We start from the raw sequence: 24094 nt of genomic DNA, 5'->3' as shown, positions 1-24094 counted from the left end.
TGTGCAGCTGCGCTGCACAATAATTAGGAGAAAGAGAGAGAGGACGAGAGTTTATAGGCGCGGAGCGAGAGAGATAGAATGTAAAACACGTTGTTTCAAAGTCTTTATAGTTTTGACCAGATTTGAGTGTGCTTGCCTTGTGGCTTGTGTGTGTGCGGACACTGCGGAGGGGTTATTGTCACGTCACTATGGAGCATGCTGCCGCGCTGCTGAAGCAAGTCCAGTCTGGGTGAAATTCACATCTGAAAATGTATATAACGGCGCGTGAGCCCGCCCGGCCCTGGGCCCGTTGGGCAGTGACAAAGTCGGCCCGGGCCCGGCCCGTTTGCCCCGTCGGTACCCGACGGGCTTGCAGGTCTCTAATACACACACACACACACACACACACACACACGTGCGGGGGTAGATCTGCTCTTTTCGGTGCGCAAAAGAGGTGAGAGCTCGGGAACGCAGGCTCGCCTGGAGACGGCGGAGAGCTCCACGGAACCGGGCCGGCGAGGCGCACGCGGTGGTGCCAGGCCCGGGCGCGTGCGCCGATCGCCGGGCACGATGCGCGCGGAAAGGCATGCCTTTCAATACCACCAAATACCAAAGACAACCTATTACGTCGCAAACGGGTAGATATAGCCCCGACGAGTGCCGCGACGAGTCCTCACGCCACGACGGATTCTTAACGCTGCGACGTATAATTCAAAACACGCTGCGACGTAAAAAAAAAGCCCCGACTTAAAATGATTCAGTCGCAACCTAGATCGAACGTCGTTCTGAGATTTCGCCCTCTCTCTCAGAGCAGTGCCTCCTGTTGTTGTGAGAGGTGGATGTTCCGTTTGGATGTTATACCTTAGGTCAGGGTTTTTCAACTGAAACTGAACCAGGGACCACCACCCTGACTAAGAATCAAGCTAGGGACCACTGTTGTTGGGAGGGTATATGGGCTAAGCTTAGCCCTTTCATAACAATTGCTAATGCTATGCAATATATCCATACCACCAGTGGTGGAAAGTAACTAAGTACTTTTACTTAAGTACTGTACTTAAGTACAATTTTGAGGTATTTGTGCTTTACTTGAGTATTTCCAATTTCCAGTACTTTTACTTCTACTCCACTACATCTCAGAGCCAACATTTGTACTTTTACTCCACTACAATTATTTGAAAACTTTAGTTACTTTAGTTACTTTGGCGATTTTAATTTTGATTAGAAAACATAAATTAACCACTTCAACCCAATACATTTTGGCCATTTGAAAATAGCCGATCTACAAGCTCACAATGCGTCGCAATGCGACGCATTGTGAGCTTGTAGATCGGCTATTTTCAATAGACTTTGTACACATTTTGAACTTGTGAAGTGGGACATTCTGCAATATGAGTACTTTTACTTTTAGTACTTTAAGTACATTTTGATGCCGATACTTTTGCACTTTTACTCAAGTACATTTTCAATTCCGTACTTTTACTTGTAAAGGAGTAGTTCTAAATTGCAGTATTGGTACTTTTACTAAAGTAAAACAATTGAGTACTTTTTCCACCACTGCATACCACTGTTTAACAGATGGTCCACGGACTACTAGTGGTCCATGGCATAATAGGCCTGCAGGTGGTCCATGGGAAATGTTTTAAAATATAAATAAAATGTCTTTGTTAGATGTATTAAAATATTTATAAATACAGTATTTCAAAAGTCCATCAAATGTAAGAAAATATTTGAATCGATAGCTAATAAAAATATTTAAATGAAATCATGACTGTTAAGGGCATGATTTCATTCATCACACGATACTATGTATGTGCAACAAATTGTATCAAGCCAAGGCATTATTTAACTGAAATATACGAGTGGTCCAGAGCCAAAAGATATATCTTTTGAGAACCACTGATCTATTCCTATCCCATGGTTACACTTGAGCAGACAAATGGGCACATTTCCTAATAATGACTCAATCAGGTAAGCTGGTAGACTGCACCCTTCTTGAGAACTGGAATGTCTTAACCTCAGACTTCCCAGTAACTGATAACATTTATGCACTTCCATGTCCGCCAAAAGTAGTGCATTGTTCCGTGGAAGAAAATACAAAATCTTCGCTTTGCTACAATACTAAAATGCATGGTCAAGGACCACATGCAATACCTTCACGGACCAGCAGTGGTCCACGGACCACCTGTTGAAAATCCCTGCCTTAGGTGATCACCTCAGTTTTCTTGGCATTCAGCCGAAGGCCAACCTTGGCACACTCAGACTCCACTCTGCTCAAGAGCTCCTGTGCTTGCTCCATGTGGTTGGAGAGCAGGCTGATGTCATCCGCGTAGTCTAGTCTGTCAGGACTACTGCAGGGTGTCTTCTTGACCTCCTTGGTGTAAGAGTGAGGCCAAGATCCTGCTCTCGTCCACTGATGGCCTTCCTGAGCGCGTAGTTCAGGACGATGACAAAGAGGAAGGGGGCTAGGGTGTCTCCTTGCATTACCCCAGCCAGGATGTCAAACTCCTCACTGTCGCCATCTGGGGTCACCACCTTGGCCCTTGTTCCTGCGTACATGGTCTCTATTCCCCGGAGCAAGTTGGGAGGGACACCGTAGGCCTTCAGGATCTTCATCATGGTGCCTATGTGTATTGAGTCAAAAGCCTTTTTGAAATCAATAAAACACAGTACGGCCGTCACCTCTTCGATTAGTCTCCTCAGGGCCAGGATCTAGGCTAGTGTGGTTCTCTCCTCTCGAAAGCCGTTTTGGGTTTCCCTCAGGTGAGGGTCGATGGCATGCAGAATCCGGTTTAGTATCATCCGGTTGTAGACCTTTGCAGCAATACAGGTCAGGCTGATGCCTCTGTAGTTGTCTGGCTTCGAGAGGTCTCCAGATTTAGGCACCGGGGTTATGTTGGAGAGAGACCACATGTCAGGCAGCTTGTTGCCTAGCAGGGCCAGGTTGCAGAACTCAAGGATGATGTTGTTGAGATCTAAGACACTGTTTCACACAAATTCAACTGTAGTTAGCCTACTTTTAAAATAATCCTACAAGAACTGTCTCAATGATATGTTTCACATTTAATTTGCCATTTGAAAGGGTTACCCTTATGCTAATAGAGGGGAGACGGCAGACAGACGTAGTATTCACATTTCAGTGTCATCCCGTTCTTTACGAACCATAATTCTTTCCTGATCTAACCTAATCTGCCAAAACAGGACGAACACAAAAACCTGGCTTCCGTGGCCCTAAACATAACCAGGTTAACTTAAATTAGACTCACCTGACTGTGTGAACAAATACCTTAACAGAACTTAAACTTCACAACAACATAACTTTCAGTAGGCTGGACACAGTGTGTGTGGGTGAACAGCCAGAACAGTGAGAACACCAAACAGGTGTTTTGACAGTAGTCTTCTCCAACCAATCACTGGAAGCAGTGGTGGTATACGCTACTTTATCGTCAAGTATCAATCAATCAATTAATTAACATCAATCATAATTTACAAGAAAACACATTTCATGTGTAAAGTCTGGTCAAATACCCATTGAGATGATGATACACAGTAGGATAGATACTAGTTAAATGGTTATAAAACAGAAATTACTTTTAGTCTCAGCCTCTCAGGTACAGTTTTGTCAGGCTTCCCCACATAATATGGGGGTGGTGTCACCAACATTGCAGCTGTATGAAATGCTTGAATTATCCTCTTTCTATCTGCAAAGGCATTTAAAAAGTGTAAACAGGCCACTAAAGTACAAAACATTGATCCAACATAATTACAGGACTAAAGAATACTGCAAACAATGACAGGTGATAGCACATACTCCAGCCAGGAAGGGGATTGAACATTCTTGTGCATGGTAATCTAAAAGCTGAGCCCATTCAACAATGACTTTTCCTGAGTTGGGGAGACAGTGAGACACTGGAGCAATCCAAGCACATGACCTTTATGCAAGGTGTGCTTAACAGCTCATTGCCAGGGGAACAGCATGCCTATGAGAGCTGTGGAGGCTTCACCGCAGGTGTCGTATCCACTGATTAAAACGTAACTCAAGACTATAAAGTGGAGAAACTGGCACAGAGCCAGCTGAGCTCTGAGATTTTAACCTCCAGCTAGGGTGGGCCTGTTTGTGTGAACCGGGTTTGAACTCGGGACAGCGTGAAGACATCACACCTGTCCTGAGGTGTTCGGTAATGCTATAATTATGGACAACACATTTACATCAACATAGGCTCAGATTTGGCTTCAGGGTAGTTCTGATTCCATTTCCAAGGCATCTGAGGTCTCAAAAAGTCAAAAGAACTCCCACATGGATGTTACAATTCTGCTAGGACAGGTATCTTCCGTATTGTTCAATAAAAATCCAAGTTGAAACAGTTTTTGGCCATGCGCTTTCAACTATGCAACCCTATCGGTTGGTGCATTATAACTCTGATAAAATGGCCACCGATCGGATTTAAATGCTTTTGATTGAACAATGCGGAAGATACGGGTACTTCTACACACCCGTGGCTCTGGGGCGAGCACTTTATATTTCAAATCTGAACATGTATGTAGATGTTAACGTTCTAAATGGGAAAAGTGCATAAAACAGGTTGAAGTTCCGCCATGACAGACCTGCGCCATGTGAACCATGGCTAAATTGTCTCGTATACTTATAAGTCAACTTTCTGAGGGCGACTGAACGATTGCGTTCCAGATGTCCTTCTGATGGATTTTTCTTGGTTGTCAATATTTCTATGATCCAACAAATCGCTCTGAAAGTGATCCAAGCCATCATACGCTATTATAATGGGGAATGGGGAATACCATTTTCTTTACCCCAGGCTAAAACCGGATGTGACGTTTGTGGGCGTTCCTGTCTACCTTCGTGTCAATGTATGGGCTGGACTTTGCATTCATGGTCTTTGGAGGATGAACAAACCTTTTTCATTTGAGTGACCCCATGACCTTTCATCTAAAGATATTTTATAATCCAACTTGCAGATTCCATCTCAAACCCTACTTATTTGTGCGACGCCATGGGAAAATGAAGTCAAGAGAAGCTGTGTGGCATACCGTACCTCATCGAACTTGTTCACGTCGTTGGAGAGGAGGTTGACAATCTGACCCGTGGTGGTTTTCCCCATCGCAGCACTGCTGAGGCACAGGGCCTGAAGGCACACAGGTGTCACACATTACATTTCCTGAAGCAAAGGTGCGCGGCTTGATTACATTGTAGATCTAATCAGTGGTGAAAAAAGTACTCACATTTTTTACTTAAGTAAAAGTATCAATTCTGCAATATAGAAATACTCTGTTACAAGTAATTCAAATTGCACTTGAGTATTAGTACAAAAGTACTGTGCCATTCAAGTTTTCAAATGTTTAAGAAATGTATATAGGGCTGAAGTGGTTAATGTATATTCTGTAACAATAATTAAAATCTACAAAGTAACTAGTAACTACATTTTCCAAATAATTGTAGTGGAGTAAAAGTACAATATTTGCCTCTGAGATGCAGTGGAGTAGAAGTAAAAGTATTGGAAATTGAAAATACTTAGGTAAAGTACAAATACCTCAAAATTGTACTTAAGTTACTTTCCACCACTATCTTAACGGTATGCTTGCTGACCTTTCTGAAGATCATGTGACACATGGCCACTCGGAGCTTCATGCCTGCTCTCTGGACATGGAAGAAGTAGAGGTGGTGGAGCACAGCCAGGAACAAGGTGGACAGACACAAGCCAGCAGCATATCCATATGCCTCATACAGGCTCCCCATGTCCTCTGGGTCGTACTTCTCAAAATACTGGATAATTTTCCCCAAGAACACTGGCTGGATCACCTTAATGACCTCCTGGTTGTTGCAAGAGATAGCAGAGACCCGTGAGAAAAACTGAGAAGATTATGACCTTTTGAGCATGAACTCTTGCTCGTTTCCAGTTATTTGTTTAACCCATTCAGGACGGGAACCCCTTTTTTGTGTTTTAAGCATTATGTTATACTATGCTGAAAAATAGCAGATCTACAAGCTACGAGCCACGAGCTTGTAGATCTGCTATTTTTGAAAAATTGTAGAAATGTGGCGCAAATCTTTGAATATACTGTATATTCTTTCAGATGGAACGTTTTAACTAAAATCTTTGCTTTTGGGGGTCCCTGAAACAACATATATTCAGATGAGGGTCGGCAGCCAATTACATATAATTCCGGGGGTCCTTGACATGAAATAGTTTGAGCACCACTGACATAGAAACATAGGTTTTTCAGAAAACTTTTAGGATTTAGAAGACATTTTTTTAGAAACGGCCTCAGGTCTAAAGCAAAGTTACCATGTTTACCCAGGGTAACTCAAGAACTTGTTTACAGCCAGGCCCTGCTCATAGAACATTTCATGGTGCTCAAGGGCACTTCAGCGGTGGTAATTTTAACGTGCCGCTCCGGGGATACGAACTAGCGACCTTCCGATATCAAGACCGCTCCGCAAACCGTTCGGCCTGCCTCCATGGATTAAGTAAGTACACAGTAGTATAGTAGTAACAGATGAGCATAAATCTTCGCTGGCAGAGAAAATGATTGCAATTTGTAAGTAAGAAAGAAAACAAATAATTAAAATAAAGAACAAATTGTTTATTAAATAGGCAACCTGGCATCCCTATTTTGGGCATTGCACTATACAGTAGGTGAAAAGTGCAAGCTCACAACACGTTGCAATACAACACATTGTGAATCGCCTATTTTCACTACATATCGTTTAACATTGTATAGGGAAAAAAGTGACCTGAAATGTGTACTTGCATTTCATCTGAAGAAACTAATTAAATCAGCAAGGGGGAGATGATTATGAACTGAAGTGTGTTGTGTGAGGAATGTTTACTTGATAAATATGGAGTGTGGCTAATTTCTTCAGAGTACCATTACTGAAGGGTAGCAAAACAATGGCCAATGAAGCAGTATTACGGACGACTTTGTTCCATTGTGCCTCAAGTAGGGAAAACACAGTAAGATTAGGCTAAAGTGCAGTCAGCTTGATCTGCAGGGTTTCACGTGGCAGTGGCACACAGCAATAATAGCCTGACTGTTCATAACTCTATATTTATAGTGTCACAGGCTAGGGTTGTTAGATAGAATGAAAGTAGAATACAGTGTCTTATGGAAGTTTTCTGTGACATTGTCTTACATGTACGTAAATCCTATAATTCTGATGTAAAGACATCAATAATATAGTGCAGCAAAAAATACCCTACAACTTCTTGTCTGATGGTATGCAAATTGATGTATACTGTAGGTTAGGACTTTTGCATCACACTACTAGAGAAGGGACGTTTAATGATTGAAATTGCAACAATTCTGTGTTATGGATATATTTTGGATTAACAACATAGTCACAGACCTCAATCAGCGTAAAGACACCCAACGTTGCATAGGACTTCCAGTAGCACTGAATGATAACTTTGGTGAGTTTAGGTGTCCTCAGCTCTTTGGCAGCTTTCTGAACCTCATAATCCCAGTACCTGTAGGGGAGAAAGGTGTCATGTCACTTTGCTCTACAAAGAAGTGCCTATTTTAACTAATATTAAAGTTCCCCTCCATCCAGTTTGAATTTCTCTGTTCCTTTTCTCTCACTGAAATATGTTTGCTTGGCTGCTTGTGGTCCTATTTGGTGGTTGACTCTCACAAAGGTCATCTAAAGTGAAAGTGGAAAATATTACCGGTAAGCAAACTTAATTGCTACATTGACGAATTATATAAAGTAAAAAATAAGTTGCTTTGTATAGAAGAGGAGAGGCGACTTGGGAGCAGTTCAGTTAGTTATGGCATGGCCACCACTTATCTGGCATATTTCTATTTGTCACATAGTTTCTAGCGGAAGAGAATTATTTTCAGTGTAACTTAAGAATGTCTGGTACGTAATTTATTGTTAATAGTAAGGTTAGGGTTTAATGGCTCATTCAGCCCCCAATAAGCTCCACCATCACTGACCATAGTGTAGAAACCTCCAATAAGTGATGCCAATGATACTAACGATGACCGTGGAACAAGCAGCAAGTCATAATGTCTTGCTTTGACATGTTAGCCAGATCCTCCATGAAACTATTATCAGCAGAGTGGAAATAATTGAAAGTGGAACATCAACAGTTAAAGATGGAGTGCCACAATTTTTCCAGTTTTCATGTGTCTATGAGGTGACAGTACTACACTGATTATTATTGTATCGGGTCGCTCGTTATTTTTGAGAGAGAGAGAGAGAGAGAGAGAGAGAGAGAGAGAGAGAGAGACCGTTGAACACACACACACACACACACACACACACACACACACACAGATCAGGGTTATCGTCATCTGCTGCTGCTCCACGTTTTTTTGTGGATTTCGGATCTGAAAAAAGGAACGAAATAACGCGCTCTATGTGCAAACTCCTCGGCACGCCTTGGATATGAGCGCCTTGGAGCATGCTCAGAAAGACCAGAATGAACTTACATCCGAATTAGTGTATACATGAGTCCAATTTTCTTTCAATCGCATTGAACATCGGAGTAATCCGGCCAGTGACATCGGAATGGTTTTTAGATCGCATCGAGCGTTTTCATTCGGATGTAAATTTTTGTAGGTGTTTACATAACAACGTTTAATAGGATTGAAATTCTATTCGGAATGAAAAGGGGATTTAACTGCTCATGTAAACGTAGCCAATGAAATAAACAGTAATATAGCTTCAGTTCACGTGGATCACCACCCATCAGGCAAACCAGGCATACTTAACAGTAAGATACACCCATCCCTTATCCATTGGTTCCCAACAGGAATCACTGGTGTTTCTGTTGACCATGAATACAGAACTTGTGTATAAAGTAACAAAATCACACTTGAGTGAAGTGAGGGGTGATCTTATCATCATACATCACATTCTGTGATCATCCAATAAAATCATCACAAAAGTCATTCCAGGCCAATCACTTTTGGCATCTTCACTTTTCTGCCCTCACTTTAATGTACTTTGCTCAGCCAATCAAATGATCAGCCAATCACAAGCCAATGTTTGTGTTCACACAGACCCACAAAGCTACGCATAGGAGGGGCTAGTGTCCCTCAACAATTTGTCTACAACCCTATCACAGCAATTTGTGCACAACTTTCACATCCCAACCCACTTGTTGAGAAGTGGCGTAGCGTCACAGATATAATCCAATGTGAGTGACAAAGCTGCCATAGTTCAATTACCTCTGTAGCTCCTGTCCCAACCTCTCAGAGCCATCCTCTTGTAGCACCTCATACATGTCATCCTCCTCCAACCTCCGCTTGGAGCCGATATGGAACAACGGGTTGAGCCAGCTAATAATAATAATACCACAGGAAGGGAAGGGGGGACAGATACAGGAAGTACATAAGGGAACACAAAGAAAGAGAGAGACCGTTAGAGAAGGGGCAGCAGACACCAAATGGACAGAGTACTGCAACAAAACTCTAAATCTAAAATGAGTGTACCAGGTTGATTTAGTCAACATGATCGCCATGGATTGTGCAGTGCAGCCCTCCTGCCTTGTTTTAAACAAGTTCAAGTTCATTGTGCGCTCGCGTGTGTGCATATTCTGTGGGTAGATTTATGGGCAATATAGATGGATTATACACCTATATTGATCCTGCGGGTTAATTCAGTTGTTATGTCAGTAGTCCGCACATGAAACACAGGTACAGAAAAAGAATACCCTATATCAATCAATATTATATTGATGTTGTGATGAGACTAGATATATCTTCATCTGTGATTTAGCATAATTATTATGGTTGTAGATTTTAAGCGTGAAATAGGACTTATGCTTAAACCCAGGAAAAGAAAAAAACATTACAAAAGATATGACAATACAATATTATTGTCACAATATCGATAAAGGTATTTGGTCATGCATACTATCTATCAACATGCATACTATCTATCAACATCCAATGTAGTATCCCCCCCCCCCCCCCCCCCCCCGCGATACTACATTGGGGGGGCAACCATGCAATATTTTATACACAAAAAGAAAGGCATCTGTGCAATTAATACGATTTTTTCTATTGACACAATTTGACAGTATGATTTCTTAATAAGCAGTGTTTGGCTTCTGCCCAGTTTTGAGTAGCCAGACTAAAGTCTGATCAACCAGCTTTTTACCTATATTAATGAGTGTGCGTGTTGCTACTCTTCGGTCACTAGGCTACGTAATGATTCAGCAGGGAAATGTCACTGGAAATTGGCAAAGAAAACTTGGGCGAGCCGCCCGGCAAAGCCTCCTTGTTATCGCGCCATCACAGGACGCTTAACATGACACGGTAAAACAGCACATCTCGGTTTAAACTCAAGGTCAAAGAAAACTGAAATAGCTCATTGTAAAATGAGTGTACTCTTCACCGCTGGTCCGCTGCAGTATTGTCGTGTACCGTGTTGGTGACTTACCAGAAGAATACCTGGGAGAAAAGGCTGGCTGTGGCAGCGGGGTTCGTCTTATTCGCATCTTTCTTCAGCTTCTCCATCGTGCTCCGAACTTCTCGGGTACCGTCCACTTGACCACTTGTGAACTCTACTTATTCTTCCTCCTGAACGGAAACCACTTGTTGTGTAACTTTGTAGTAGGCACATGTTATACGGCGGTGCTTGAGAGACCGCCTGTCTGCCTGTCATGCACTGCACTGTACTGTACTGTACTGTCTGTAAAGAGCTGCTACTTCCCCGGCCCCCCCGGTTGTTCCCACTTCCCTCTCTCTCCGCCGAACATCTTACGTCCCATAGCCCGGAGGGAGGTCGAGTTGTGGTTGGTTTCATTCGGTTGCTAGGACGACAGACAGACGATAGATAGAAATTAGATAGATACTAGAACTAGATAGATAGATAGATAGAACAGGGAGAAAACATTAAATCGAGTGAACACAAAACAACCGTTCTTGTAAGACATGCAGCTTTCTTAAAAGGTTTGGAATGCCAAATTTGGATTTATGTATATGAAATGTAGCTACAATAATGATCATATTAATTATGTATACCTCATTTTTCTTTACTAGTATTACTAAAGCCGAACTGGAACGAAGTAACTAAGCCAGTAAAGACAAAAGTCAATATTCTCAACAATATATATATTATATAACTTGTTAGTGTACTGGTGGCTTTCATATTGCCACTGGGGAAGAAAAGGGAAAGCATGGTGATGCAAGCTTCTTTGCCAAAACCAGCCAATCACAGCAGCACGACCACTCGTCCAGCCCTCCGGGATATGGGATAGTGAGCGCAGGACAAGCCAAGCCCCCGGGCCCCGAAGTCCTCCTCGACTTCACGCGATTGGTTTGAAAACAATTAACTCCGCACGCCATTGGTTTTGATGTGTAATAACTTGTACACAGCATAGAATTAGGAGTTACTTAGCACTGAAGTTGACTTCTGACTCATAGTAACGTGTATAGGTGAAAGGTTTTAGACTATCTGCAATTTCTGCATAATGGAGGGCAGGTCAGTCAGTCATCAGCTAGGAGGTTATCATCAGTCATACAAGGCATTGAAGGCAACTTGTCAAGTATAAAACACATTTGTTGTTAAGAATAAGATTACAGTGTTTGTAAGATTACAGCCCGCAGTGTAGATTACATATGCATGGCCATGTGGCCTCAGAATTGTCATGGAAGGAAAAGGCTTTAGATTGCAGACTATAGTATAGTCTCTAGTACAGGAGACTAGTCTATTAGCCATTGGGGCCGTGGCCCAGGGGCCCTTGGCTCGCAGGGGCCCTTCTGGGAAAACGTAATGCTCTGTAATGGGTTTGAGGCCCTGAAAAAAGCTCATGGGGACTGTAAAGTTGGCCAAGTGGCCAAGGCTCCAAAAAGTGACAGATTCCAGCAATACCTTGGGTGTTTTATTTCTCCCCGATGCAGGTTATTCACAGTGGAAACACAGGCCTGACAAACTAAACTTACAAAAGACAGAAAATTACTTGAAAGCAAATAGGAAACCAAACCCAGAACTTGAGAAACTCTATTAGGATAAACCCTTCCAAAAAGGGACCCCTATATAGCAGCTCTCCCTGGATGTTACCCGTTTGTTGCCCAAGCCACTACTGAACCTCGGCATCCTGCAGCCTCCCTTTTATACTGGGTGAGACCATACCAATACACAGAAGTAATTGGTAACCACTTATCTCAAATAAGGCAAACTATGGCCCATGAGTTAACTTACACAATTAACTTAGTTTAACTAAACCAATTCAAATACCTTTCAGATACATTACCCAACATCAAGATAAATAGAAAACATAAGAACGAGGCAAGGTAGTTCTTTTATCACTGGTAGATTTATTGTCTGCCAAACAATCAATCCACAACGTCAAACTGTTGTAAAATAAAGCATAAAACGAACATTCAGATTAGAACCAAACAATACCGAAACATTATAAGAAACAATAACAAATGCAGAAAGGAAACAAACACACCTCACTGGCGCTGCTGCATAAACCGAAGGGAATGAAAGGACATCTTTGCCCTCTGAAGTGCCCATAAACACAGCAACACTGTTGGTCAGCAACACGCTGTAAACAAACCGCCCGGCATCTCTACGGAACGGAAGTGGAACAATGATTGTGAACCATCAGCGATGCAAACCATATATGGGCATAGCACCGGAAATGACGGAACTTCAACTCATAAATATACCTTTTACTCAAATATATATTAAGAAAATAATAAACTTAGAAAACTAAAAAATTGCATAATAATTACAACATGACAGCAGTAAGATATGCTGTGACAATACCTGCAAAGTACTTGTTCTCTTTTACAATTCACTGTGAGTTACAACAATAAAGATATGCACTCATGTCCATTTCAACAGTTTTCCAAGTCGGCCAGCAAAGTTAGTTAAATTGGTGAAACTGCCGTTTAGGTGTGTGCATTGTTCTCCATCAGTGTATGTGCACGTATCAGCACGGCTGCCCCGTGACAGGGACCTTCATTGGCCATTGATTTTGTTAAATTTATGTCAAAAATTTGATGAAAACACAAAAAACTCGAAAATTCTGTGCGCACGCGCGCTAGGGGGGCCCCAAAACATGTACCGTACCAGGGGCCCTTGAGGGGGTTAATCCATCCCTGAGTCTCCTCCTGCATACTGCATACCCTGAAGTAACAACTAGTCACCAGCTCCGTCTTCCCAGATTTCTTCTCAGTTGTACTGTACAGAATAGGTCGTTTAATAGGACTTTTCTGTTTGGATGTATGGGCTGTCAAGACCAGAAAGTAGTTTTTTACCACTCAGTATAGGCGTTACCGCATATAGTTATGATGATGTCATGTGCATGCTCTCATAGGGCCATAGTACCTACAGTAGGTACTATTGTACTGGTAAGTACCTACTTAGAACAGGTCAGCTCCAGCATATGGAGATCTAAGTCAGTGGTTCCCAAAGTGGGGTCCGGGGACCCCCATGGGTCCTTGAGGCAGTTCCAGGGGTTCCCCAGCTAAATGATAGTTTGGAACCAAATGGGCCCTTATGAGTCTGTAACTCTCTGTAACAGAGTCTGTAACTCTGAGTCTGTAACTCTCACAAATGGAACCATTTGGTTCACACTCTCAGAGTTAAATTAACATTGCTTTTACAATACAAATTGGGGTCTCAGAGAATTGCCATTAAATGGGGGTCCGTAGACTAATACATATCAAACTGGGGGGTCCTTGAAATTAAACGGGTTGAGAATCACTGCAAAAAGTTCCACTGGGTTTGAGGTCAGATGTAGTTGCTGGCCAATATTATGGTATCAGGGATCTCCATCCCTGATGGTGTCATGAGGCATGACCGTATATGGTCATGCCTGGGGGTGTACGTTTTCATAGTAAATACGACCTGGCTTAATTCCAAAAATCTACAGGGTTGGACAAGACCTGCTCTGCAGCACTGATTGCATCACCTGCAATCGCAATAAGTATTGGTAGGCTGTATATACACTTTACCGTAATACAAAAGATTACACCATAACCCTGGAGTAATCCAGCCGTTGCAGGCTATAATATAAACTATAAAGTATCAAAGTCAAAGTCGTAAGATTTGTCACACACATTACCGCAGTGAAATTTGTTCTCCGCATTTTCACCGCTCCAAGAGCGGTGAGCTGCGCTCAGGAATCATTTGATTAGTAGATTTGACCCCCAATCCAACCCTTTGATGCTGAGTGTCAAGCAGGGTGGCATTGGGTCCCATTTTTACAGTCTTTGGTATGACCCGGCCGGGGATCGAACCCTGACCTCCGAGTTTCAGGGCGGACACTGTAACCACAAGGCCACTGAGCTGGTGACAGTGAGTGAGACAGTGAGTATGACTATTTTGTTTAATTCACACACTCTCCTTTGCAAGTTTCATGTGGTTTCAGTCAGTTACAGTAATCAATCCCACACTAGAGACCTAGTGAGAAAGTCAAGCCATCAGCAGCTACATTGTTTCAGACTGAACTGAAACAAGCAAAACCAGAAGTCCAACTAAACCAAACTATGGTCTGTCTGATAATAGACATAATGCTGTGCTGACATCCAGTTTCCTCTAAATGTATTTAGTATATCTCATCTGTCCCTGTCCCTATCTGTTTATCTCTCCCTAGCACTCACTCACTGTCTCACTCACTCACTCAATCATCCACTCACTCACTGTCTCACTGCACTCACTCACTCACACACACAAAGTATATCTTTGTTTTATTTTGATGTCATAACTGCAATGTCATTCAATTAATCAATACCACAATGTTATATGAATTTTACCCACCACACAGCTTATATATATATGTATAGTTTATATTCTATAACTTCTCACAGATGTGTACACGTATAAGAGGGCCTACAATAATAATGTATATGGAGAATGTATAATTGTATTATAATACAACCTGTAATGCTCGTTTTGTCCCCCTATTCTTCCAAAATGTGTTTGGTACCCCTAAAACCCACGCACAAGGAGCGGTGCACTAAAAATAATACATTTCTCATATGTTCATATATTATATTTCCTTTGCCACCCTTACCCCCCGCTAGCAGTGGCAAAAATCGCCTATGTCAATATTCACATCACACTCACACAGGAAAGAATATCCTATAAATAAACAACAGGCCAGGTGGCTCCTGTACCAATATAAAAGACCCGCTGAGAGAGAAGCGCATTTCCCCGTTTCCACCTCCCCCTCTGTTCCCACTCTCCTCACTGCCGACCCCATACTGGGCTAAATCTAATCTCATATACTTTAAGTCAGTCAGTGGTTCTCGAACCTTTTCATGTCAAGGATCCCCAATTAATTTGGATGCAGATCCCCCATCTGAACAGATTTAGTGTAATGGACCCCAGACCCGGAGTTAAAATCCTATTTACTTGCGCAAGTATTGTGGTCTTACTGGTACGAATGCATGTGTATGCTTGGTAGGTATTGATTGTGACGTAATTAAGATATGTATCAACTGTTATAACCGTCTTTTGATGGTGACGTAAAGATTCAGATTACATACATGTATACATAGACATTAATTCACTGAAACATATCCTAATTACGTCACCATCGACAGCCAGTTATAACCCGACATTGAAACATAGTTTGTTTCTTCACTAACAAACATTAAATGCCATTAACAATTAACAGAGTTTAATGTTTGTTTTGTCCTCGATGTTGTAAGATGATAAGAGCACCCCTCACTTCTTTAAAAGAAAATGTTATGTCTCTGAAAAAAGATCAAAATAAACTATTCATTCAAACATAACATAATGTATATTGTTGTTAATTCACAATCACAACAGTTTTGACAGTTATAAATACTTTCAGACATGAGATTAGATTAAAATACTGAGAACACAATTGACAGCTTCAAAACAAAACATTAAACTCCTCTTTTCCAATGAGATTTATTGGCAAACTTATCAGTTGTATACAGTAGCTGAAATTGAAACATTAGATCCTATATATTTAAGATGTCACTCACAGAATCATGCTATTTTTATTCCACAGCAAGCATTGAAGGGGCTGAGAACCATCAATGTTATGGATTCTGTTTAAGATGCATATGACAGACAAAAACTAAAATGTAACAGTTTGTTATTATGACACAAGATTAAGTAACTTGATGCATTCAACTTCTCAAGTTGGATGCAGCGAATAATGATAAAAATGGACAATATCAAATAGGAGCAGTTTGTTACAATGAATGTACGACAGATTAACTCAAGTGTTATTTGCAGGTTTTTTAAACAGAGACATAATGTATGAACGTTTGTGATGGGGTGAACCGATTGCTGAATTGTTTGCATATACCACATGGGCCTCGCTGGATGGACTATCTGCTTGAATGTCACTCCCCTCCTGTGTTTTGTGTCTCTGTACACCCATCAATAAGTTAGGAAAAAGCCCAAAAATGTAAGCAAACAAAACAACGATGGTTAATGTTAAAAAAATCTTTAAAAAAAAACACATTAAAAAAAATCAAAAAATACAGCAATAAAAAACATTCAAACGAATACATGAAAACAGTGCAGCCAATGTTGACTTGAAAGACTTCTAAAAATAGAAAATATTTACAGGACAGAGGTTCTTGAGACATCTAAACATACACAATATTTACAGGGAAGATGTTCTTAGATTCATTTAGCTGCCTTTAGTGAGACGCAGTGATGTTTTACATTACCATCATGGTGAATTATGCTTCAGCATAAATGTGAGGCGTGCCATTTGTACACACCAACACTCTACTATTAGGCTTGATTGTATTACAGGGTAATTTACAAAAGAGGCAGGTGATGTTGTTCGGATCGGACACAATGTTTCCACATGACAGCGACAGGTTCAGATGTGTTTGTGTGTTTACTGAACGTGACAGTTCTCCTCCTGGTGCCCATCTTGTTCGGCTTTCCCGCCATCATTACAGCCATCAATGACAGAGGGACTCTGGAGGGACCCCAACACCTGGAGACAGAACAATATGGAGGAAGGGACAGAAACAAATAAAGAAACAGAAAGTCACATTTGCGCGAACTGTATAGGACCAGTGGTTATCAATCATTTTCATGTCAAGGACCAGGTCACTTATATTAGTGTAAATATGAATATTATGGAAAGTTAATTTTCCCCCGTAATATAATTCAAAAAGTGAAACTTTCATAATTATTCTAGATTGTGCGTAAAGTGAAATATTTAAAACCTTTTTTGTTTGAATCTTGGTGTTTTGTGTCAATACTTGGTCTGGGCTACTTTTGAAGAAATTATTTCATCAATGGGGCGGGGCATGGAGGTGATAAGCCTGTGGCACTGTTGTGTTATGGAAGCCCAAGTTTTCTTTGATAACAGCTTTAATTTAATTTGTATTGTTGAATCTGGTGTCTCACACCTTCTTCACAATACAATCTAGACTATCTGTGGGGTTCAGGTCAGGTCAGCTTTTTGAACGCAAATATCTCAGTCTTCTTTTTGGGTCAAAACAAGCAAGATTTGCGCCTCATTTCTCAAAACGATAGGATTTGAAAATGTTTTGTGGCAGGGACCCCCCCCCCAGAAGAGAAGATTTATGTAACAAAAAAAATAATCTAAATTATTTAAAATGTTCCAAAAATGCTGGATAATTTACCAAAAAAAACGTAGATGTAGCAGATGTACAAGCTATAAGAGAAGATTATACTTAACGTAACATTTTTCACAACTTTTAGAGAAAATATGATTTCCCGAATAGACCGATCTACAAGCTTACGATGCCCACAAGCCCACTTCGAGAACCACTAGGAAGGAACTGGAAGTCTCACCTTGTTGTCAGCAGATGAACGAGGACTACGTCTCTTCACGGTGGTTCTCCTCATGATGAACGGACTGGCCTCACCCATCGGGATGTCAGCGAAACCTGACACCACACACAGTTAAAGAAGCACCCATTTGTTACTGACTTTTGACTAGTATACCACTCTTATCTCATTGTTGTCTTAGTTATCATCCTGTGTTGTAAAAGCAGGTTCATTGTCAAAGTCAGCAAAAGAGCACCTATTTTTAATCTTATCTTCATATAATTATTAATTAGTCCTCACTAATTGCTCATTATAAGATTATGAGAAGGCTTGGAATCCCCATCGATGACGTCATTCATTGGTAGGCAGGTTTCTGAACTGCCCACCAATGAGAGGCAGATTTAGAGTAGACGTCTAGAGTGTCTATTAATGAGCAGATCCACAAGCTTGAGCTTGTAGTTCAGCTATTTTCTAAAGCCCATGGATTAAAGCAAAATAAAATGTCACAACTGAATGTAGGCCAAATCCTAATAATATTAGGATTTCACATATGTGATTTGTGAAACAGCTTGAAAGGAGGCTACACTAGCACTATGTTTCATAAACAATTAGCACAATATGTAGAATTCTGTTTTGGTAGCCATAGATCTAACCAGTTGAAGACATTGCAGAATGGAAGACGGCCCTGACAAAATATTGTATTTTAAAACAAAATACCAGACTCCACTCCAGATTATATTGTATAAAATAGCAAAGATTAGTAGAGTTTTATGGAAAATTGAACACATTTATATTGCTAGTTTGACGACTTCAAATATTTAATATAATAAAATAACCAATAACCAAAAAGAGAAGAAGTGTTGCCGTGCGACACGTATGCATGTCGATCTGCTATTTTCACTGTGCAACATGCTCCCTTCCATAGAAGACTTCTATGGATGAATCCAAATAATAATAATCCACATCAGATGCAGATCAGCTCTTTTCTATCAGCCTCAATACTGACCTCTCTGCACCAGCTCAGGAAGTCCTTCCGGCCTGAACTCGTCATCGACTGTGGTTGCCGTAGAAACGTTGTCTCTGATCCTCTTGGCGAGGTCTTGCAGGGCCTCCTTGGCTTTAGTCGGGGTGTTCTTGACCCCGCCATGACCCCGTTTCCCTAGAGGCGACCTCTGAGGAGTACGGCGATCCCCCTCGGCCACCGCTGGTGGAGCTGTGTTTTCGGTGTTGTCGTCTGCCAGCAGCACCTCCTGCTGTTTGGAGGCCGACAGCCTCTCTGAACGTCTCCGTTTAGCAACAGTGGCACTGCCTGTCACGATCATGACATTTTTAGTGGCATCAAAAATGTATATTTTTTGTTTGCTTTTTACACTTTGTAAAATACACAAAGACACGACTCACAATGACTGGTACCCAATAATAATCAATAATGTATGTAAATATCAGGTATGTAAAAAAGGTCATATACTTAATTTAATGTATGGGACAAAAGTAAAATAGCAGATCTATAAGCTCACAATGTTTTTAGCTGGTAGAACAGATGGATTTACTAACCATAATAATAAAGTACTAATTTGTGACAGGCGTACCGTTAGCGCTGGCCGGCTGTTGGCTAGCCGTGAGGTGCTCCAGGCGTGCGGTCAGGCTGTCGTTGGTCTCCTCCAGGCTGTGGACCCTGAGCATCAGGCTGCAGTATTTATCCACGCTCTCATCCGACTCTCTGCTCTTCTCCTCCAAAGCCTCCCTCACCTCGTCCATCTCCTCGCTTCTGTCTCCCAGAGAAGACCTCAGCTCTGCAGCCTCCTGGCTCTTCTCCTGCAGGGAGGCCTTCAGCTCTGCAGCCTCCTGGCTCTTCTCCTGCAGGGAGGCCTTCAGCTCCGCAGCCTCCTGGCTCTTCTCCTGCAGGGAGGTCTTCAGCTCTGCAGCCTCCTGGCTCTTCTCCTGCAAGGAGGCCTTCAGCTCTGCAGCCTCCTGGCTCTTCTCCTGTAGGGAGGCCTTCAGCTCTGCAGCCTCCTGGCTCTTCTCCTGCAGGGAGGCCTTCAGCTCCCTCTCCCCCTGCAGAGTTAACTGCAGATGTTCTTTCTCTTCGTCCGTCTTTCTCCTCTCCTCTTCCGCTCTCTCCTTCTCTAGTTCCGCTGAAGACAGAGCAGAGAGCAGGTTCTCTCTCTCCTCCTCTTTTCTGTCCACCTCTCTCTCCAGCTCCTCCAGGCGACTCTGCAGCCTCTCCCTCTCGTCATCCGCTCGCCGTTTCTCTGTGTCCCACTCCTCTCGTTCAACCAGGAGTCTCCCTCTCTCTTTCTCCATCTCCTCCAACTGCGCCTGAAGACCATCCACCTGTTCTTCCTGCCTGTCTTTGTACTCCCTCATCCCTCGCTCCAGCTCCTCCACCCTTCTTTCCTCTTCTTCCATTTGTCTGTTTGACGTCTCCGTCTGTCTCTCCAGACTCAGTTTCTCCTCCAGGAGAAATCGCTTCTCCTCCTCCAACTGGAAAAAAAAGAAAAAAAAAGAACCATGGAGAAAGAGTGAAGGAGGAGTAAAGAGAAAGGCAAAATAGATCAGATCAGTGATTCTCAACACTTTGTATGTCAAGGACCCTCAGAGAACTTGCAGATCTGCAAGATTGAAACACAGTGCGAAGCTGCGTGTTTGCGCCGGGTGGTTGTGCACAGCTTCAGTGTTGTTTACATGTGCGGTGGAACAATGGCGTTACATCTCAGCTACAGGTGCCAACAACACCACTAGCTGGTGATATAGTCACAATATATTACCATTTCTTGTGTATCATTGATTAAAAAAAACATGACATATTGTTGTAACATCGTTTTTGTACCTTTCTCTTCTCCTCTTCATTCTCCTCTAGCTCAGCCTTGGCCATCTCAGCCTGAAAGAAACATGGGTTTACACATTATGAATGCCTGAAATACATTCTTGCTGGATGAAATGTAATTTAACTTACAAACAAAGACAATAATAACTAAAGACTAATAACAAGAATTGTAATTGTTGAAATAATGACCGATATGGTGGTCTGTCTCTAGTTAGAATAATCTATACTTAAATCATTGTGTGTGATTGAATACCTGTAAGACAGCCTCTTCCAGGCTGTTTTCAGCCTCCTCTCTCTCCCTCTCCAGAGCATAAATTCTGTCCTGCAGGGTGTCACACTTCCTCTGGGCATCTACACACACACACACACACACACACACACACACACACACACACACACACACACACACACACACACACACACACACACACACACACACACACACACACACACACACACACACACACACACACACACACACACACACACACACACACACACACACACACACACACACACACACACACACACACACACACTGAGTATTGCGCTGCTTTCAGGGAATACCACGTTATGTTTGCATTTGACTGAATGTTGGACCGTTTCAGTTAGTCTGACCAATGCCAGATTTTTGGGTCCAATCCCAATTTTGTAGATAGCAATGTTATGACCAATAACTTTAAATAAACAACTAATGTTGATACTTGATAGATATGGTATGAGAATTGTTTTACATTTTTCCACATATAATAAATGACATGCCCAAATTGAGGCACGACACGTTACAGCGGTTTATCAATCAGGACACATGGGCTGCCTAATTACTGATACGGATGTCGTCATTATATGTAAGATATCGTCTTTGTCGGCTGGAGACGAGTAAAGAAATGGAGATAAGACGTTTCCGCCCGACAGCAACACTATAAAGCTGGTAGAACCTTTCAGCAGCTCTCCCATGGTCTTCTTCTTCCTCTCGTCCGACTCTATGCGGACCTTCAGCTTCTCAATGCCATCCCTCATCTGCTGCACCTCCTCCTGGGTGGAGTTGAGACGAGACGCTATCTCTCCTTTCTCTAGCAGCGACGACTCCAGAGACTGAGACAGACGACTCACCTCTCCTTGTAGAGTCTAGAAGAAAAACAACAATGGATGAAACAAGTCAATCTTGTCAATCATATTATATCAGCTTACAGCAATTACAAAGCAACAAAATAACTCACTAGTTATAGAAATGTAATTTACAGGGTGGCTAACGTGTGTGTGTGTGAGAGAGAGAGAGATTAACGTTACATTCCAAACATTCCAGCTTCTTTTGTTGTCCTCCCAGGGTATGGGCAAACCTTTGAGAAGCTAAAAGATTTGTCTAGGTCCAGTTATAAATCTTTTATAGTGGTTTTGGGTAGGTAGGTGGGAACTGGTCCCTTGACTATCTTGAAGACAAGGCCCTTTGCAACTAGTTGCTGTACCTTGTCCTCTACCCTGAGCCATACCACCCTAACATAATGAGCAGGGCTTTCATATTTAATGTTCACCTGGATTTTGGTCAGCATTGTCTCAGAGTTGTAGCTGGCAGAGGTTTCGTCCTCTCTGACCGTGTGAAGTCGTGTCACAAGTTCATCCATCTCTCTGCTCTGCTGGGAGATGCTCTGCTCCAACAGCGCCACTTGCTGCCCCAGCTGCACAACAGCAATGTATTCATATTATTAATCTCTATTGTGATATAATGAGACTACGTCATATACTTTTAACCACTTTTCAATATATATATATATATATATATATTTTTTTTTTTATGGGATAAAGTAGAGCTTTAAAGCATTTACCATTACAAGAGTGTGCACCCTAGCTGTGCTTATCAAGGTCAAGACACGTCAGAGCTCTCCAGGACAGACATGACAGCGCTGGCCTTCAAGGGGCCTAGTTATGTCTACAGCCTTTTTATTGGACTTTAGATAATCTGAAGTTTACCGATGCATCAATATAAACTTTTTCAAAAATATCCAATCTACATGACTACATCACAACACAACACGTAGCAACATGACCGTGTAGATCAGCCATTTTGAAACATTTACTTGTTTGCATAAATAGTCAAATAGAAACTTTAATCAAATAAGTTTTTCAAATCGAATGGAGATGGACAAAATGGAATAGAATAGAATGGATAGAAAATGGAAAATAAGAGCAGCCTATACAGTGTGACAAAGTAAGGTGTTAATTTATGAAGAAAAAAAATCTGCCCGACAGCGACAATATACTGTAAAACCATGCGAGTCATCCATGTTTTAAGAAACACAGTGGTGGAAAGTAACTAAGTACATTTACTTAAGTACTGTACTTAAGTACATTGACTGTAGATCTGCTATTTTCTAAAGATTTTGAAATATATTAAAATCTAATTCAATTCAAATATTTGAAATGGCACATTCAACAGAGTCATTCTATGTTGCAGTATTGATACATTTACTTAAATCAACACTGAAGAAACACCACTGACCTCCTGCTTGTCCTTCTCCAGTCTGTCCAGGCTGCTCTGAGAGGACTGGTAGCACCTCGTCTCGGCCTGGCGGTCCTCCTCCAGGCTGGTCAGGAGCTGTCTGGTGTGAGCGTTGCTCCTCTCCAGGCCATGGATCTGCTCTCTCCACTGCGCAGCCGCCTGCTGCATCGAGTCACGCTCCTCCACGCAGGAGGCCAGCGCAGAGCGCAGCTCGCCCGTCTACGCACATCACACACCCTTCAGGTCAAACTCCAAATAATAAACGGTTACTTTTTCAAGAAATGTAAAAAAGAAAAAAATAACCTGTGCTTCACTGGATCCAATGAAGTTATTATTCAGTCACAAGCTTTTGTTAATAGTTATCATTGGCACAAATACTGTCACTGTGCATGCGTGCGTGCGTGTGTGTACACACGCACAAACACTCACACACATGCACGTACACACTAACACACTCACTCATAGTCACACAACTCATTCTCTTCTATTTATGGACAGGAAATAGGACTAGTGCTATGTCTGTCTGGTTGAGCTGAGTAACACTATTCTGTCACACAGCCGTTTGACATCAAGCACAAGTGACAAGCCTATCTTATTCCTCTCCACCGAGTCATCACCATGTCCCAAAATCACATTATTGTCACCGGGAACCCAACGGAGACGGATTGGCGAGGGAGCACGTTGATTCCAGCCCCGCGGCAAACCAAACACTGCGTGTTTGGGAATGGCAAATAAAGCGGTTTGCCGACAGCTGATTTCCTGTCGTTGGGAACGCCATACAAAATGTATGGAAGAGGCTTTTATCCAAAGTGTCTTAAATGGTGGTGACACGGGGGTACATGTGTGTAACATTATGACTGAGCCCTGTGGATGTTGTACAATGAAAGAAGCTTTGATGCTGCACGTTACCATGTGAGACATGCAGCACCGTATCATTGCCTTATTGCCCTGGCAGGTAGCCAGCAGCTACAGTGTGTGTGTGTGTGTGTGTGTGTGTGTGTGTGTGTGTGTGTGTGTGTGTGTGTGTATGTGTCTGTGTGTGTGCCTTTCCTCTACACCAGGGGTCTTC

At 42.1% G+C, this 24094-nt stretch overlaps 2 protein-coding genes across 3 annotated transcripts in view; both read right to left on the bottom strand.

Annotated features, from left to right (window-relative positions):
- abcc4 (ATP binding cassette subfamily C member 4 (PEL blood group)) overlaps window positions 1-10652 on the bottom strand; it is a 43622-nt gene extending 32970 nt beyond the window's left edge. For both annotated transcript variants that reach the window (XR_014568936.1, XM_083759626.1), the window contains exons 1-5: window positions 10385-10652; window positions 9169-9279; window positions 7340-7460; window positions 5579-5803; window positions 5028-5117 (exon numbers count right to left, since the gene is read on the bottom strand). Coding sequence is in view for 1 of the 2 variants with exons in the window: in XM_083759626.1 (XP_083615752.1) it covers window positions 5028-5117; window positions 5579-5803; window positions 7340-7460; window positions 9169-9279; window positions 10385-10461 (624 nt within the window). In the remaining variant the exon portion in view is untranslated. The remainder of the gene's footprint in view (window positions 1-5027; window positions 5118-5578; window positions 5804-7339; window positions 7461-9168; window positions 9280-10384) is intronic.
- Window positions 10653-16438: 5786 nt separating this feature from the next.
- Window positions 16439-24094, bottom strand: part of cenpf (centromere protein F) — a 32915-nt gene continuing 25259 nt past the window's right edge. Inside the window, exons 26-34 of the mRNA XM_083759289.1 lie at window positions 23026-23244; window positions 22061-22204; window positions 21467-21656; window positions 20782-20879; window positions 20532-20582; window positions 19291-20185; window positions 18708-19010; window positions 17726-17820; window positions 16439-16895 (exon numbers count right to left, since the gene is read on the bottom strand). Coding sequence (XP_083615415.1) covers window positions 16794-16895; window positions 17726-17820; window positions 18708-19010; window positions 19291-20185; window positions 20532-20582; window positions 20782-20879; window positions 21467-21656; window positions 22061-22204; window positions 23026-23244 — 2097 coding nt within the window. The 3' untranslated portion in view covers window positions 16439-16793. The remainder of the gene's footprint in view (window positions 16896-17725; window positions 17821-18707; window positions 19011-19290; window positions 20186-20531; window positions 20583-20781; window positions 20880-21466; window positions 21657-22060; window positions 22205-23025; window positions 23245-24094) is intronic.

This window comes from Protomyctophum parallelum (assembly GCF_964188405.1).
Source record: "Protomyctophum parallelum genome assembly, chromosome: 2".
In the NCBI taxonomy this organism is placed as follows: domain Eukaryota; kingdom Metazoa; phylum Chordata; class Actinopteri; order Myctophiformes; family Myctophidae; genus Protomyctophum; species Protomyctophum parallelum.
This window is presented reverse-complemented; position numbering and strand designations above follow the sequence as displayed.